Source organism: Sinocyclocheilus rhinocerous, unplaced genomic scaffold (assembly GCF_001515625.1).
Source record: "Sinocyclocheilus rhinocerous isolate Xijiao unplaced genomic scaffold, SAMN03320098_v1.1 scaffold3227, whole genome shotgun sequence".
Lineage (NCBI taxonomy): Eukaryota > Metazoa > Chordata > Actinopteri > Cypriniformes > Cyprinidae > Sinocyclocheilus > Sinocyclocheilus rhinocerous.
In genome coordinates, this window is record NW_015656021.1 from 139,194 (window position 1) to 154,597 (window position 15,404).

General features: G+C 35.8%; 1 protein-coding gene and 1 long non-coding RNA gene across 2 annotated transcripts; one reads left to right on the forward strand and one right to left on the reverse strand.

Moving 5' to 3' along the window:
* LOC107719249 (uncharacterized) lies at window positions 1-1,043 on the forward strand. The gene is made up of 4 exons (XM_016526626.1): window positions 1-72; window positions 205-375; window positions 462-629; window positions 740-1,043. Exons 1-4 carry the CDS (start codon window positions 15-17, stop codon window positions 979-981), a joined length of 639 nt encoding a protein of 212 aa, XP_016382112.1. The 5' UTR covers window positions 1-14; the 3' UTR covers window positions 982-1,043.
* A 6,427-nt stretch (window positions 1,044-7,470) lies between these two features.
* On the reverse strand, window positions 7,471-8,324 carry LOC107719250 (uncharacterized). The gene is made up of 3 exons (XR_001637498.1): window positions 8,169-8,324; window positions 7,731-7,969; window positions 7,471-7,530 (listed from the first exon to the last, which is right to left on the reverse strand). It is a non-coding gene; the product is annotated as an uncharacterized LOC107719250 (long non-coding RNA).
* Window positions 8,325-15,404: the final 7,080 nt, after the last annotated feature.

Sequence of the window (15,404 nt, forward strand, 5' to 3'; positions counted from 1 at the left end):
CAATAAGGAACACAATGGAAGAATTATCTTTGTGCATTAAACAACGGCAACATCGTCTTTACAGACACACTGGTATGTTTAATATAAAAGGAAAGATCTACTTATTCTTCGTCTTCATCATTCTTATCACTATTACTACTATTATTGTTGTCAATAACAAATAGTAATACAAAAAATGCCCCATGTCAATTCATTATGTTTCAGCCACAAACAAAGGGCGAAATAAAATAAGAAGAAAAATAAACGAGGAGAGAAAGAAGCTGGCTTCTGCAATTGAGCAGTACAATGCCCTTGTTGACCCCTTCCTCAAGATACAGTCCATTGAAGAGGTCCTACAAAATGACTACGTTTTCCCCTGGCAGCTAACAGAGCAAGGTCAATGATGCATAACATAGGTATTCACATTGAATTATATAGTCAATATGTCTTTGTCATTTACATGATTTACCTGTATTGTGTAGATGATGTCAACCTCTTGACAAAGAAAAAGTTCTTTGACAAGGTGATGCTAATTCAACGACTAGAGGAAGAACAAACTATCGTTGTTCAAGAGGCAAAGCAGCACTGGCTTTATCTAAGAAGTCAGGAACACAAACTGAATAGTTTGCTTGATACCATCATCTTCGGTGGTAAGAACCTAACATTTTTATATATATAAAATTTAAACCATGTCTTTGTAATCTCATGATCCCACATGAAATTAACTTTTCATTTATTTATTGTGTGTTTGTTTTTATAGTTAACCCCTGGAGTCTTCCAGATGATGGGATTCAAGGACTTCAGTGTTTGTTAAAGAGAAAATTACATCAGCTAAGAGCTCACCAGGAGACTGTAAAAACAAGTTATCAGGCAATTGACACCATAACTGAACATATTACTGGTGAAGAATGTGAATATTCCAGCTGGCCAGAACACTTGGAAGCCCTTTACTCAAGCAGTACTGATTTGAGCTCTGATGAAGATGATATGCTTCTGCTGTAGATATTAAATACCCTGCATGTTGTTTGTTTCTCTCGCTCTATTATTCCACTTCTCTTTCTCCATCTGTCTCATCACTTTTTTTTTTTGTCTTTCCTTCTCTGTCTGCATGTGTGCTTGCCGTCGCCAATGAGGATGAACCAATCACAATCAATCGCCGACTTCATTCTCATCCGTGTCAAAAGCCAATCCTTGCATGTATGATAGGCTATTTCAATGATAAACACTTCAATTAAATGACAATGTAATAATGTCAAAATAAACAACTTATCCATGGTGTAAGTGTTTAGGTATTAAGACAACTAAATTACTTTATGGACTAGTTATAGTGTTACACAAAACCACCAAATCCAAGACTAAGACCAATGTGTGTTGAGATCAAAACAAGACAAAGACGTTTGAGTGTTGGGACCAAGTCAAGACCAAGACCAGACCAGTACTCCTCAAATTCATCTGAAAGATCCACATTTGCTTGAGAAATTTCTTATTTTTAATCAATAAATACAATTAGAATAATAAAACACTGAGCTGCACCAAATGAAATCACTAACACCGAAATTAGTCTTTGCACTGCAGAGGTGGCACAGAAGCTGCATATGAATTGTTTTTTACAAATGCCTAAAACATTGCATTAAAAAAACAGTTGTATTAATGATGTTATCAAATAAATCAGACAATGCATCACCAATTTTGAGCTTTATTGAACAATGACAAAACCTCAGCAAAAACCTCCCCAATGAGGGAAAACAGTCCTCTCAAACACTTCAGGCACACAGGCAGGCAGAGCTGGCAAAAATAACATGGGTCAGGACCCCTGCAGGGGAACCACAAAGGAGGTTACTAGACACAACAAACTGAGGAGAGAGAACATGGGGAGAAACATAGGAAAAGAATTGAGGAGGGTAATGAAGAACAGCAGGTGGGACAAATGAACTTATAATACAAGATAAACATGATTGCACATGGCGGATAGACACAGACAAATCAATACAGTTCAACAATATCTTTAAGCGTCTTTATAGAAATACAGTAAAACAATTTAAAATCTTCTTTAATGTTTTAGTGCATTAAGCTTTTGAAAAAAAAAAAAATACAACAAAAACACTTCAATTTATTCAACTGAATGAAAAAGTTCATAAGGCTCCCACGTGTCCTTCCACTTTAATCCACTGGAAAACAAAATCAATTTTAAGTAAATTATTTTCACACTAAGAGACATTAAAAAAACAAGATGCAAGTAAAACTGCATTTAAGTAGCATAATATAAGATAAAGAGCGGTAATTAAGAACAGCAGGTCGGACAAATTAACTTATAATACAAGAGGGGGTGGTCAAGATAAACATGAGTGCACATGGCAGATAGACACAGACAAATCAATACAGTTCAACAATATCTTCAAGTGTCTCTATAGAAATACAGTAAAACAATTTAAAATCTTCTTTAATGGTTTAGTGCATTAAGCTTTAAAAAAAAAAAAAAAAAAAAAACCTTAATTTATTCAACTGAATGAAAAAGTTCATAAGGCTCCCACGTGTCCTTCCACTTTAATCCACTGGAAAACAAAATCAATTTTAAGTAAATTATTTTCACACTAAGAGACATTAAAAAAACAAGATGCAAGTAAAACTGCATTTAAGTAGCATAATATAAGATAAAGAGAATAAAGTTCACACAAACTTGTGTAAAACGGTTTTATTTACAGCTTAACTAGAAAACTTTGCATGCTAAGCGTTTTTCAATATAAATCAATATCAATATAAAAAGTACATACCAGCCAGAGCAAGGCTGCCAGCGCACCTTTGTCTCTTTCTTCCCCTGAAATTAAGCAAATTACATTAACCTTTTTTTCGAAATTTAAATTCTTTATTTTTTTAAATCCCAAAGCTGTCTGAAGCTGTCTCACAGAAATTCAAATTAAAGCTGAATAAAATAAATTCAATGTTACTTGCATTTTTTGATATTCTCGTTCCCATGGTTTTTACAAATGGAAAGTCTTCTTTGTTTAAATGCACTGGGCAGTCTATTAGGAAGAGAGCAAAAACATAATTATATTACTATTTGAAAAGGACTGAGGCTTCAAACACACAATGCTGGATGTATGTATGTATGCATTGATGGATGGATGTATGGATTGAAAATTAAAGGCATATAGATGTAGAATGATAGAAATAAATCTGACATTCATGTTGTACCATGGCGCAGTACGTTTTTCTCTAACCTTTTTCATTTATATGTGTTACATATATACATTTCTTATTGTGTGTTAATAGTTAAAAAGACCAAGACAATCTTCCAATGTATTTTAAGTATTAAAATGCAGTTTAATGGTACATTGCAAAAACTGTGGGGTAAACACTGTTTGATGAACAGTTCAGTGTACATATGGCCCCAAACTATAGATGATGACTGACAATTAATCTCATATAGATGTTTTTCGTTTTGCAAACTACATTATTTTTGCCTGATGTGTGTACAGATCCTTTGAAACAGTATATAAGTCCTTTGATCCTGTAATGTTGTACCATTTTCCCTTTCTTTTTGATTACATTAGTTAATAAGGTGAAGGTGATATATAACAATAACTAAAACCAATAAAATAATTACATTTTTTACTTAACTTTCAACAGCAGAAGGAAAAAAACAATGTGAAAAATATTGTAATATGCAAACAAAAATGACATTAAGGGAATTACCTTTAATCTTGTAGTGAAATTTGTTCAATTTTGAGACAGGTAGATGAAGGGCATTGGGTGCTGAAGCAGAGGCTTGGACAGAGGCCTCGGGACCTGAAGAGAGTTTAAATGGATAGATTAGATAGACAGAAAGGGATGAATGACAGACAGACAGACAGACAGATAGACAGATAGATAGACAGATAGATAGATAGATAGATAGATAGATAGATAGATAAGAGTCACAGTAGTGTTACCTGTAATCAATTTTGAGACGGGTAGATGAAGGGCATTGGGTGCTGAAGCAGAGGCTTGGACAGAGTCCTCGTGACCTAAAGAGAGTTTAAACGGATAGATTATATAGACAGAAAGGGATGACAGACAGACAGACAGACAGATAGATAGATAGATAGATAGATAGATAGATAGATAGATAGATAAGAGTCACAGTAGTGTTACCTGTAATCAATTTTGAGACGGGTAGATGAAGGGCATTGGGTGCTGAAGCAGAGGCTTGGACAGAGGCAGGCCGACCTAAATAGGGAGTGTCAGATAGATAGATAGATAGATAGTCGCAGTAGTGTTACCTGTAATCAGTTTAGAGACAGGTAGATGAAGGGCATTGGGTGCTGAAGCAGAGGCTTGGACAGAGTCCTCGCGACCTGAAGAGAGTTTAAACGGATAGATTATATAGACAGAAAGGGATGACAGACAGACAGACAGACAGACAGACAGACAGATAGATAGATAGATAGATAGTCACAGTAGTGTTACCTGTAATCAGTTTTGAGACAGGTAGATGAAGGGCATTGGGTGCTGAAGCAGAGGCTTGGACAGAGTCCTCGGGACCTGAAGAGAGTTTAAACGGATAGATTAGATAGATAGAAAGGGATGAATGACAGAATGACAGACAGACAGACAGACCTCAACTCCAATCCTTGGGACCAAAGACACTGGAAGGGAAGCCTGCAACCTTTAGCCAAAAAAGCGTAATGGGTAATGCTAACACTGTGGCTTTGTCGATATGCAGGAAAGGAGACCAGAGACTGTTTTTTAATGGATGTTAATGGAGAAGAGGCTTCACTACATTGAATAAACCGCTTTTGTGAGGAAGCTTACCATTTACTGAATCGACTGCCTGTCTGCTAATCTTCAACATGTTTTATGCTACACAATACTTTTATTGGGAACGATATGTAGATTTGACTATGATAAAAAGGTTATTTTATAAGACAGAGAAGGGAATGTCATGACAAGTAGGACACATTTATTGCATTACCATAGTTTTTAATAGTAATACTGAGTGATATTGTAATGTATATTGTCTAAAGAAAGCAAAAAATACAGTTTTATTTCTTTGGCTTTCAGGTTTTACCAGTTATGGTAAGACTTGAATTGTAATGACTATTATGCATGTATGCATATATAACACTGATATTATACATAATGAATAAAGAGATAATGAATAATTTAATTGTAAATATTGTGTTACATTGTATGTTGTTTAATGAAAATAAAAAAAAATTAAGTGTTCTTTTTATCGCTGCTAGGTTAGAATTGTATTGTAATAATTTATGAATTTAAATATATACATATAATTTTAATAAATTAAATATGTATTAAATTACAATTAAGTTTTAGTGTAATCTGAAATGTTTTATCCTCCCTGCAGTGACTAATTTGCTCTCTTTTTTACCGTAGTAAAGCACATTTCACAAACAATGCAGACCTACTGTACATTTACTAGTGGCATAACACCAAATATATAACATTTATTCACAAGACCAGTGTGCTAATCCACAAGAAACTGATTAATGAAAACTGTAACAAACATAAAACTTTGAATGGCGGCCACTGATGTCACTGGCATTACACGATAGGCTGAAGTGCCTCACGTGTTCCAAGTTAGCTGTTATGCTTTCTCCAATGGTAAGAGATACAGACCCTCTCATCTCCACAATAATAAGTCAATGGGTGCGTCTCAATCAGCTCCCGAACTCGTGAATCAGTATATCGTGTACAAATTCAGGCACTGGTAAGGACAGTAAAGGACACTGGCTCACTACACATTGGGACACTGATGACTTGATTGTATTGATTGTACAACATCACTACTGGTATTTATGAACAACAGCAGAGCTGATATCTTTCTGACATTACTTGTAATTACTTGCAAGTACACTATATTGCCAAAAGTTCTGGGACGCCTGCCTTTATATGCACATGAACTTTAATGACATCCCATTCTTAATCCATTTTTGACCATTCTTCTAGAAGCACATTTGTGAGGTCAGGCAGTGATGTTGGGGAGAAGGCCTAGCTCGCAGTCTCCACTCTAATTCATCCCAAAGGTGTTCTATCGGGTTGAGGTCAGGACTCTGTGCTGGCCAGTCAAGTTCCTCCACACCAAACTCACTCATCCATGTCTTTATGGACCTTGCTTTGTGCACTGGTGTGCAGTCATGTTGGAACAGGAAGGGGCCATCCCCAAACTGTTCCCACAAAGTTGGGAGCATGAAATTGGCCAAAATGTCTTGGTATGCTGAAGCATTAAGAGTTTCTTTCACTGGAAGTAAGGGGCCAAGCCCAACCCCTGAAAAACAACCCCACACCATAATACCCCCTCCATCAAACTTTACACTTGGCACAATGCAGTCAGGCAAGTACCGTTCTCCTGGCAACCGCCAAAGCCAGACTCGTCTATTGGATTGCCAGACAGAGAAGCGTGATTCGTCGCTCCAGAGAACAAGTCTCCACTGCTCTAGAGTCCAGTGGCGGCGTACTTTACACCACTGCATCTGATGCTTTGCATTTCACTTGGTGATGTAAGGCTTGGATGCAGCTGCTCGGCCATGGAAACCCATTCCATGAAGCTCTCTACGCACTGTTCTTGAGCTAATCTGAAGGCCACACGAAGTTTGGAGGTCTGTAGCTATTGACTCTGCAGAAAGTTGGCGACTTCTGCGCACTGTGCGCACAGCATGCGCTGACTCCGCTCTGTGATTTTACGTGGCTTACCACTAACAGTAGACCGTGGGATATTTAGTAGTGAGGAAATTTGATGAATGGACTTATTGCACAGGTGGCAACCTATCACGATACATAGTGAGCATCAACTGGGGAGCTGATTGAGAAGCACCCAATCTCTGATGGGACCCACTGCTCTGCACATTTTGCATGTCTTCCTTATTTAACACACCTGATCCAGATCATCAGCTCATTAGGAAAAAGCTTCCTGAACTCAACTGAGTGTGCAGAGCAGTGGTGGGTCCCAAGGACTGGAGTTGAAAAGTACTGTTTTAGACCATCCTGACACGTTAGTCTGACATTTATGTAAATTATGCTCTATATAGTAATACAACATGCATGATGCGTATAATCTGTGTTTTTAAGTCATATTAACAGTACTGTATACTAATCTGAACATGGAATAATGATGTTTAGCTGCACAAAAGCATGAAGGGTAGCACGTTTACATGTGCTTGAGATCTGAGATATTGTCACAATATAATACGATCATGGTTTTCTTTGTTCTTGTTTGTTTGTTTCTTTTGGTTATATTCCTATTTACCTGCCCTCCTTGGTTACTTATTGATTACTCATTCTGTTTAAACAGTTTAAGATGTTTACAGCATGAACTGGACCACAAATTCAAACATTAGTAGTCAAACATATGTAAAGATTTTAGTGTATGTGATTATTCATTTAGATCAAACATTGTGCTAAATCAAGAGTTCATATAACTTGGAATATAGGAAATGCATGTTATCATTAGGTGAAAACAGAAGTTACATACAGAAGAACATACCATTGTGGGTGAAGCAATGACATTTTACAAGTATGGAAAAGGGACATCTGTCGGTGGGATAGGTGTGATAGCTTTTGGAGGTGAAGCAGGTAAATCAGCCTTGTGAGTTATTGTGACACAGTTATTGCAACATATTCCTTAAAGATGTATCAATGCAGGTGACATCAACAGTTTTTGTCACAATTACAAAATTTAGATGCTTACGTATATTTGGTATATAGCTAAAAACAATATCTGTTATTCATCAACAAAATAGATTATATATAATTACCTTTAGATTTCTCCAGGATCTTCTTTTTTTTGGTGGTTGGAAGGTGTGAGAAGGTTCGCATGAGAGATCCACTGGAGTAAGGATTAAAGTAACAACATCTTCTCCACCAGTGCTGCCACTGGGATCATCCCCTTTATGAAAGACTGTGGCATCTACTCCATCGCTGGCACCACGATCTTCCCCGCTGGACAACATGCTGTGGTTGCTCTCAACTCCACTGTCCAGGGCAGAACATTTCACTGTAAAATAAGCAGAGCAGGAGTTGTCAGATCAACAGCTGGACAAGTGTCAATTTCTACAGTAAAACAAGCCTGATATTGACATGACCTAAAAGGCTGCTCTGTAAGAAATGAGCCATTGCTCCAAATGTCATACCTACAGCTAACTGCACAACTGTACATTGACTGGCTGAAATTTCATCTTTAGCAGTACAGTTACCTTTTAGAAGACTTGTAAAAATGTTCTTTATTGTTTCAATGGACACCTCCTCTGGGGATAAAAAGGAATTAGCTGTGATCACGTCAGTTGTGAAGGACCCTGACACATTCCTCTTCCCCAAGAGAAGAAGAGGATACCTCCCTAATGCATGCATTTTGTGAATCTGTAATCACAAGGGGAAAACATTACTCAGACATTAATAGGAAAATGCTGAATGTAAAATATTACTTTTAATAAAATTAATAAGGCAGTGTAAATCTTTTTTTGGCAGAAGCAATTATAAGCAAAATATAAAGACACTATTTGTTTCATCTCCCCCCTGTCTTTACATGCTATAAATATTGCTGGAAAATATCACAGAAAAGTTTATAAAACACTGTTTTATACACAACACAACACACGTGATCAATCAACTGAGCCAGACACAGCAACTCTGTGTTTGTATAACCTGTGGAGGACGGGAGATTTCGGGAATTTTTTTTAAAAACAGTGGTTACATCACATGGCCAAACACACATGCACGCACGCACGCATGCACGGACACACGGGGACACACACACACACACACACATACATACACATGTGCACACACTTAAAGGGATAGTTCACCCAAAAATTTTTATTCTGTCATCATTTACTCACCCTCAAGATCATTCATTCACCCACATTCATTACCATAGTAGGAAAAAAAAATTATGGTAGTCATTGTCAATGGCGGGCGAGATCTGTTTGGTTACTGACATTCTTCCAAATATCTTCTTTTGTGTTCAGCAGTACAGTACAAAGAAATTTATACAGGTTTTGTTACTACTTGAAGGTGAGTAAATGATGACAGTTCATTTTTGGGTGAACTATCCCTTTAATAAAGTTCATCATGCTTCATGCTCCAAAGGCCAACTTTAACATTTGAATGCATTTAATATAGTGACTTACCAGAACATTTGCAGAATTTACAAGTTTACAAAAATTATTTGAACCTTTCATATTTTTGACCCATCTGTCATTTATTTTTTGTTTTGCAACTTTTATGGCCTTTTTCATGTCTTGTTTTTGCCCGCAGTGTTTGCAGGTTTTGCAAGCCACTGAAATGTGGACATTGCATGATCTGCATATTTTTAGTGTGGACCCAGGCATCCTGTGATAAACAAAAAACACACATTTTTACATGAGCATACATGTAGCAAGTCATTCACTGCAATGTTATGTTTTTATGCTTCTAAAAAGTAGCATAGACCAATACAATTTCCATGCTGGTTAATGCTGCTGGTGTGGTGCTGTGTTTTGGAACATGTCATAAATTGGTTATAAACAGGTCGAAGTTGGTCCAAGCTGTTTCAAGATGGTCATGAGCTGATCAAAGCTGATCCAACAAGGAAATGAGTTGATCTAAGCTAATCCAAGCCTTGACCAGCTGGTCATTGGAAGATGAACTCATCTTCAAAAATCTTATACTTGCTGCAACCATGTTCCAGAATACAGCTGTTTTCACTACTGTGTTTTTTAAAGTGTAATATGTACTGGTAAATATCACCAATAAGTACAGGAAAGATGATCCACGCTGACGTAATCGGAGCATATAAAACATCATCTTAATTATTACATGAAAAAAACGACTGTGTTAGATACTATTTAGTAATGCATCATCATGCTGATTTGGTGTTTGGATAACATCCAAAATGGTCTCAGCACATCTAACGTATGCAGCTAAACATTTTAATTAATCATTAAATTGTTGATTTTAAAAAGATTTGAAAGAATCGTTAAATTAAAAAAATAGCATATCAAGTGAGAACCATTAATAAAAAATAATATAGAAATAATAAATGTATAGTATAAAATGTATTTAGTATAAAAATAAGGAAAACACGCTTCCTTACCTGTACAGCTATTTTTCTTTGCACGCAATGCGCGGGAGATATGCTAAATAAGACACCGGAAGTGGTCCAAGCACAAAGCGAAAAAAACTTTGTGTAACATTACCTGATAACACAGCATGTTTAAAAATACAACACAAAAATACATGCTAGATTTTTGTATAGATTTTTGTACTACTGTGCAATAATGAAATATCATATAAATACAGGCAATTACCCAGCACATAATATCCTAATGGCATTGTGTTTGTTATTAAAGCCTATGCTAATTATAAATAACATATTATATTTCATGCTTTATTTCAAATATTTTTTTACCACATTTTATTTAATTTTTTACGCACGCTCTGAAATCTTTGATTTTGATTGGTCAGTCGCGACATTACAGTTTTTAATTTTTAAATTTTTATTATTAAACCTCAATAAACACAGTCAAAGTACAGTTAGGACTACAATAATACACATGAAAACATAAAACGCAAACAAAAATATGCATACAAACTACACATACAGCCAGGGGGTGGACTAAACATTATGTAAATATATTAAAGGACTTGCATATGGAGACAGTCTTAATTGCTTTCTTATTATGTAAATACAAAATCATCTTAACATAAATTTGAATTTCTTTCTCAAGAACCAAAAATAAAGGATTTTTGTACTACTGTGCAATAATGAAATATCATATAAATACAGGCAATTACCCAGCACATAATATCCTAATGGCATTGTGTTTGTTATTAAAGCCTATGCTAATTATAAATAACATATTATATTTCATGCTTTATTTCAAATATTTTTTTACCACATTTTATTAAATTTTTTACGCACGCTCTGAAATCTTTGATTTTGATTGGTCAGTCGCGACATTACAGTTTTTAATTTTTTAATTTTTTATTATTAAACCTCAATAAACACAGTCAAAGTACAGTTAGGACTACAATAATACACATGAAAACATAAAACGCAAACAAAAATATGCATACAAACTACACATACAGCCAGGGGGTGGCCTAAACATTATGTAAATATATTAAAGGACTTGCATATGGAGACAGTCTTAATTGCTTTCTTATTATGTAAATACAAAATCATCTTAACATAAATTTGAATTTCTTTCTCAAGGCGACATTACAGTTGTCCTCAATTGCCAGCCTTACTAAAATCAACCATGATTTTACTACAAAAAAAATGTGTGTGTGTGTGTAATGGTAATCAATCACAACCCCCCCAACCCCCCCCAATGTAACCTACATTTATTATCCTTTACATAAAATATTATGCTTCTGTTCAATAGACTAAAAATAGCCTATTACAAATGCAATAATAGCTATATACTAATATTAAAGGTATTACATTAATATTGTATGCAGTAATGACGCACACGTGTTTAGGACAATTTTCACACCGAATACTAATCAGGCGCTATAGAAGAAGTTAGTTGACATAACTGGAGTCGACATAACTGGATCTTGCAAAATATGCTGTGTAATAGATAATATGTTTTTTTACTACAACAGAATCTGAACAAAACAGCGCAGTGGATGCATGCGTGTCTTCTGTAACACGTTAAAGGAAAGTGAAGGATCTGGACGCCAATTAATGTATTATTATTATTATTATTATTTTACAAGGCGCAATAGCTGATCGAATAAGCAGCAGTTATAAGAATCATCCGTGGAATTTGGTAGAAAACACACATTATCCGATGTGGCCACGCTCCGCCTATACACTTTAAAGTATAGGCTATACGTAAGCATTTATACGTTATTTATGTGAAAATACGTATAAACCTTTACGTTTTTGAAGCCCAAATACGTGTATATCGTACGTATATTCGTCTATTTAAACGTCACATGCATACGTTTGCAATTGACAAATTTTACGTACAAATACACACGTATTTTCATGAGATCACGTTGAACTGACATGGGTCAAAAAGAATCTGTCAGTGGAGGAGTTGCTGTTTTATTTTCAAAAAGCTTTAAGCCAGTTTCTTATGATGTTGAAGAAATTATAAAGGGCAGACTTTTAAAAGTTAGAGCTCTATTTGAAAATCACGTTTTTGTGTTTTTTTGTATCTATGTTCCTACTTCAGGGGTTGAAAGAATGTTGTTTTTAAGTACCCTCAATTCAACTCTACAGAATTGTGATAGTGAGGAGTTTTTGGTTTTGGGAGGTGATTTTAATTGTACAGAAGGAAATCTTGATCGGAATCACGTTGAACCCCATGGCCCCTCCCGTAAGAGACTTATTCAAATCATTAAAGCACATGAGCTGTGTGACATATGGAGACATTTTAATGAGAATCTAAGACAGTATACGTGGTCTCATACCCGTGACAATGTTCTATCTTTAGCTAGGTTGGATAGGTTTTACAGTTTTAAACATCAATGTGGTATTTTTAGCAAGTGTTTTATTGTCCCTGTTAGTTTTTCTGATCATAGTATGGTGTGCTGTTCTTTTATTTTAAATTCAATTAAACCAAGTAGTGCTTACTGGCATTTCAATAGTGCTTTGCTTAATGATAAAAAATTTAAAGACACTTTTAAATATTTCTGGGAAACTTTTAGAGCTACAAAGAACTCTTTCCAAACCTTAGGGCAGTGGTGGGATTTTGGCAAAGTGCAAATTAAACAATTCTGTCGCTCTCGCTCTCTCTCTCTCTCTCTCTCTCTCTCTCTCTCGCTCTTTCTCATAATCGGATTTGTAGTTTGCGAGGAGCCCATTTCTTGGTTATCAGCAGAGTTAAGGAAAGTTTCACAGGTCACACCAACTCCATGAACAGGTGAAAAGGTGTGTGTGTTTGCTCTGAAAACCCCACATTTTTCTCCATCTTTTTTCAATGTTTATAATCTGGACGCCATTAGTTCTCTTCCTGCTGTTTTCCTCTCTGAAATAAACAGCAGATAAGTGGAAACTGCAGCCGGTCGGCCAGAGCTGTGCACCTCGATTATTTACATTATGACAGAAAGACAGACAGACACAAGATGAAGAGACACAGACAGAAAGGTGATGAGTAGTTTAAGTGTGCTTGGTTCATTAGATATATAATTATATGGACATTACGACATAATCATGTGTAAATTAACAAGACTGAATACACAGCACAAGTTAGACTGCCGTCATCAAACTGACACGGTGCATTTTGTTCATTTTGGAGCTTGACAGCACTGCATGCTACTCTTTGTATGGAAAAGAGCAGCCTGAACATTCTGGTAAACGTCTGATTAGAGGCTCTGATATATTTCCATACTGACATACTCATCTAAACAATGAACTGTTTTTGCAAACAGTATCTTGCACATCTATTCAGAGCTTCTGTTTACGAAGAACGATGCTGAGAGTATATATTTATTTAGAAATAAAATAAAACAACCATATTTCATGTCCCTTTTAGTGACTAACCCTTTGTGTGAAGACATTACATCTGGTGTGACATCATCGGGTCACATGATCAGTGTGAGCAGGCTATATAAGTGTGCATATTTGGAAATAAAAAAAATCATTAAAAATAGACAAACCAGTTAACCCATACGTTTGTCGTTTGAATAGACTTGCTTAAATCGGTATTGAGATCTAAAGCATGCTTCTGTTGGCTGTTATTGATTAATCGATATTCTGAGTTTTGTTTATGGTTGTGCAGTGTTTTGTCTCAATGCAACAGTATGTTCATATATCATGTCTGCTAACTGACAAATATCTATTCACTACCATTCAGTCATGTCTGGCAAATATGTATTCAGCATCATTAGAATAGACATTAAGTTAAAGTACTATTTAAGGATCTAAGCATGTCAGAGATCACAGATTTCTTTGCAAACTAAATAAATTAAACTCAAGAGAGCCTACTGTAAGTGTACCGTGTTTTTACAAATATATGTATATGTATTTATATTCAACCTCAAGCTATTCAGCCATTTACAAATCTATGAGATCTGAAAGGATTTAGTCATTTTTTTGTGAATTGGACAAGAGCCTTGGACGAGTTTGAAAAAAAGTATGTTTTTCAAAAAAGAGGCAGAAAACGTGAATAGATAAGCATTTTTATTCTAGCCATCATGATTCTAGAGTTATTAGCAAGAACATCATGTAATAAATATGCTACAAAGCCTCTTGCAGTTATATGCTAAATTTCACAAAGATTAGTCGTTCACAATGCGAATCATTCAATGCTGAAATTTGATTGACTGCTGGTGTCCATTTTTGGTGATTTGTTGACTGATTTTTCATGGTAGGGTTGGCACTTCTCCTGAAAAAGATGCACATCAAAGTTAATCTAGCAACAAAACAACCCTGCACTAATATTAGACTCATACTGAAATGATCTTTATCCATTGATAGATGCAGGATGGCACCAGCTGTATTTGCACTAAATGAAAGAGTGATTCTGTGGTGTGATGAGAGAGAGGTGTCCAGATGAACGCTCTAATTTACAGCGCTGCCAGAGATGAGAAATCTGACCGATATTCATCAGTTAGAATCAAGTATACTAGAAAAATCCAGCAGTTTTAATTGAGGTTTATTTTATTCTGCTTCTTTATTTTCTGTTTCAAAACTGAGGATGTATAATGATTGTGTGTGTGAGAGTGAGAGTGAGTGTGTGTGTGCGTGTGTGTGTGTGTGTGTGTGTGTGTGGGTGTCACCACCATTTACCTGCTTCACATCTGTATAGAAACACACACACACACACTCTCACACACACACGCACACACACACACACACACAGTCTCACACAGTCTCTCTCTCACACACACACACACACTCACGCACAAACAAACAAATATTTTAAAGTGTAAATTTAAAAATTAAGGGTTTGGGTAATGAATCGATTGAAAACCCTACTGGGATTACTGACCCGCTGCTTTGACCCCGAGGTAGAAAATATGATTTCTTGAAAGTTTATCAGTACCCTTTCAAATCAAATGAAACAATGTAAAATGTAAAAATCCTGAAATATTCAGTTTGTCAATTCTTGAAGACTGAAGAACAGATTATTACATCAGGACTTCCTAAAATGTATCCACTGCTGCACGTTTAATATTTGAACACAAAACTGGTTTATTATAATTATAATAATATGTTAATTATATATTGTAATTAATAATATATTACAGATCCTCCTCACACACACGTCTGTTGAGTGTGTATTTGTCTCAGAGTGTGTTTGTTCTCCTCCATCTATAGAGGGCAGTGTTGTCCTTTATTCTCCTCAACTCTCTCACCTCCTCCTGCCTTTTTCTCCTTTAACCTCATGCCATATTCAAATGCAGCTTCATTAGATGTTTGCCCTTCCGCTAAAGAGGGATAACAGCATGAGAGAGAGAGAGAGAGAGAGAGAGAGAGACAGAGAGAGAGAGAG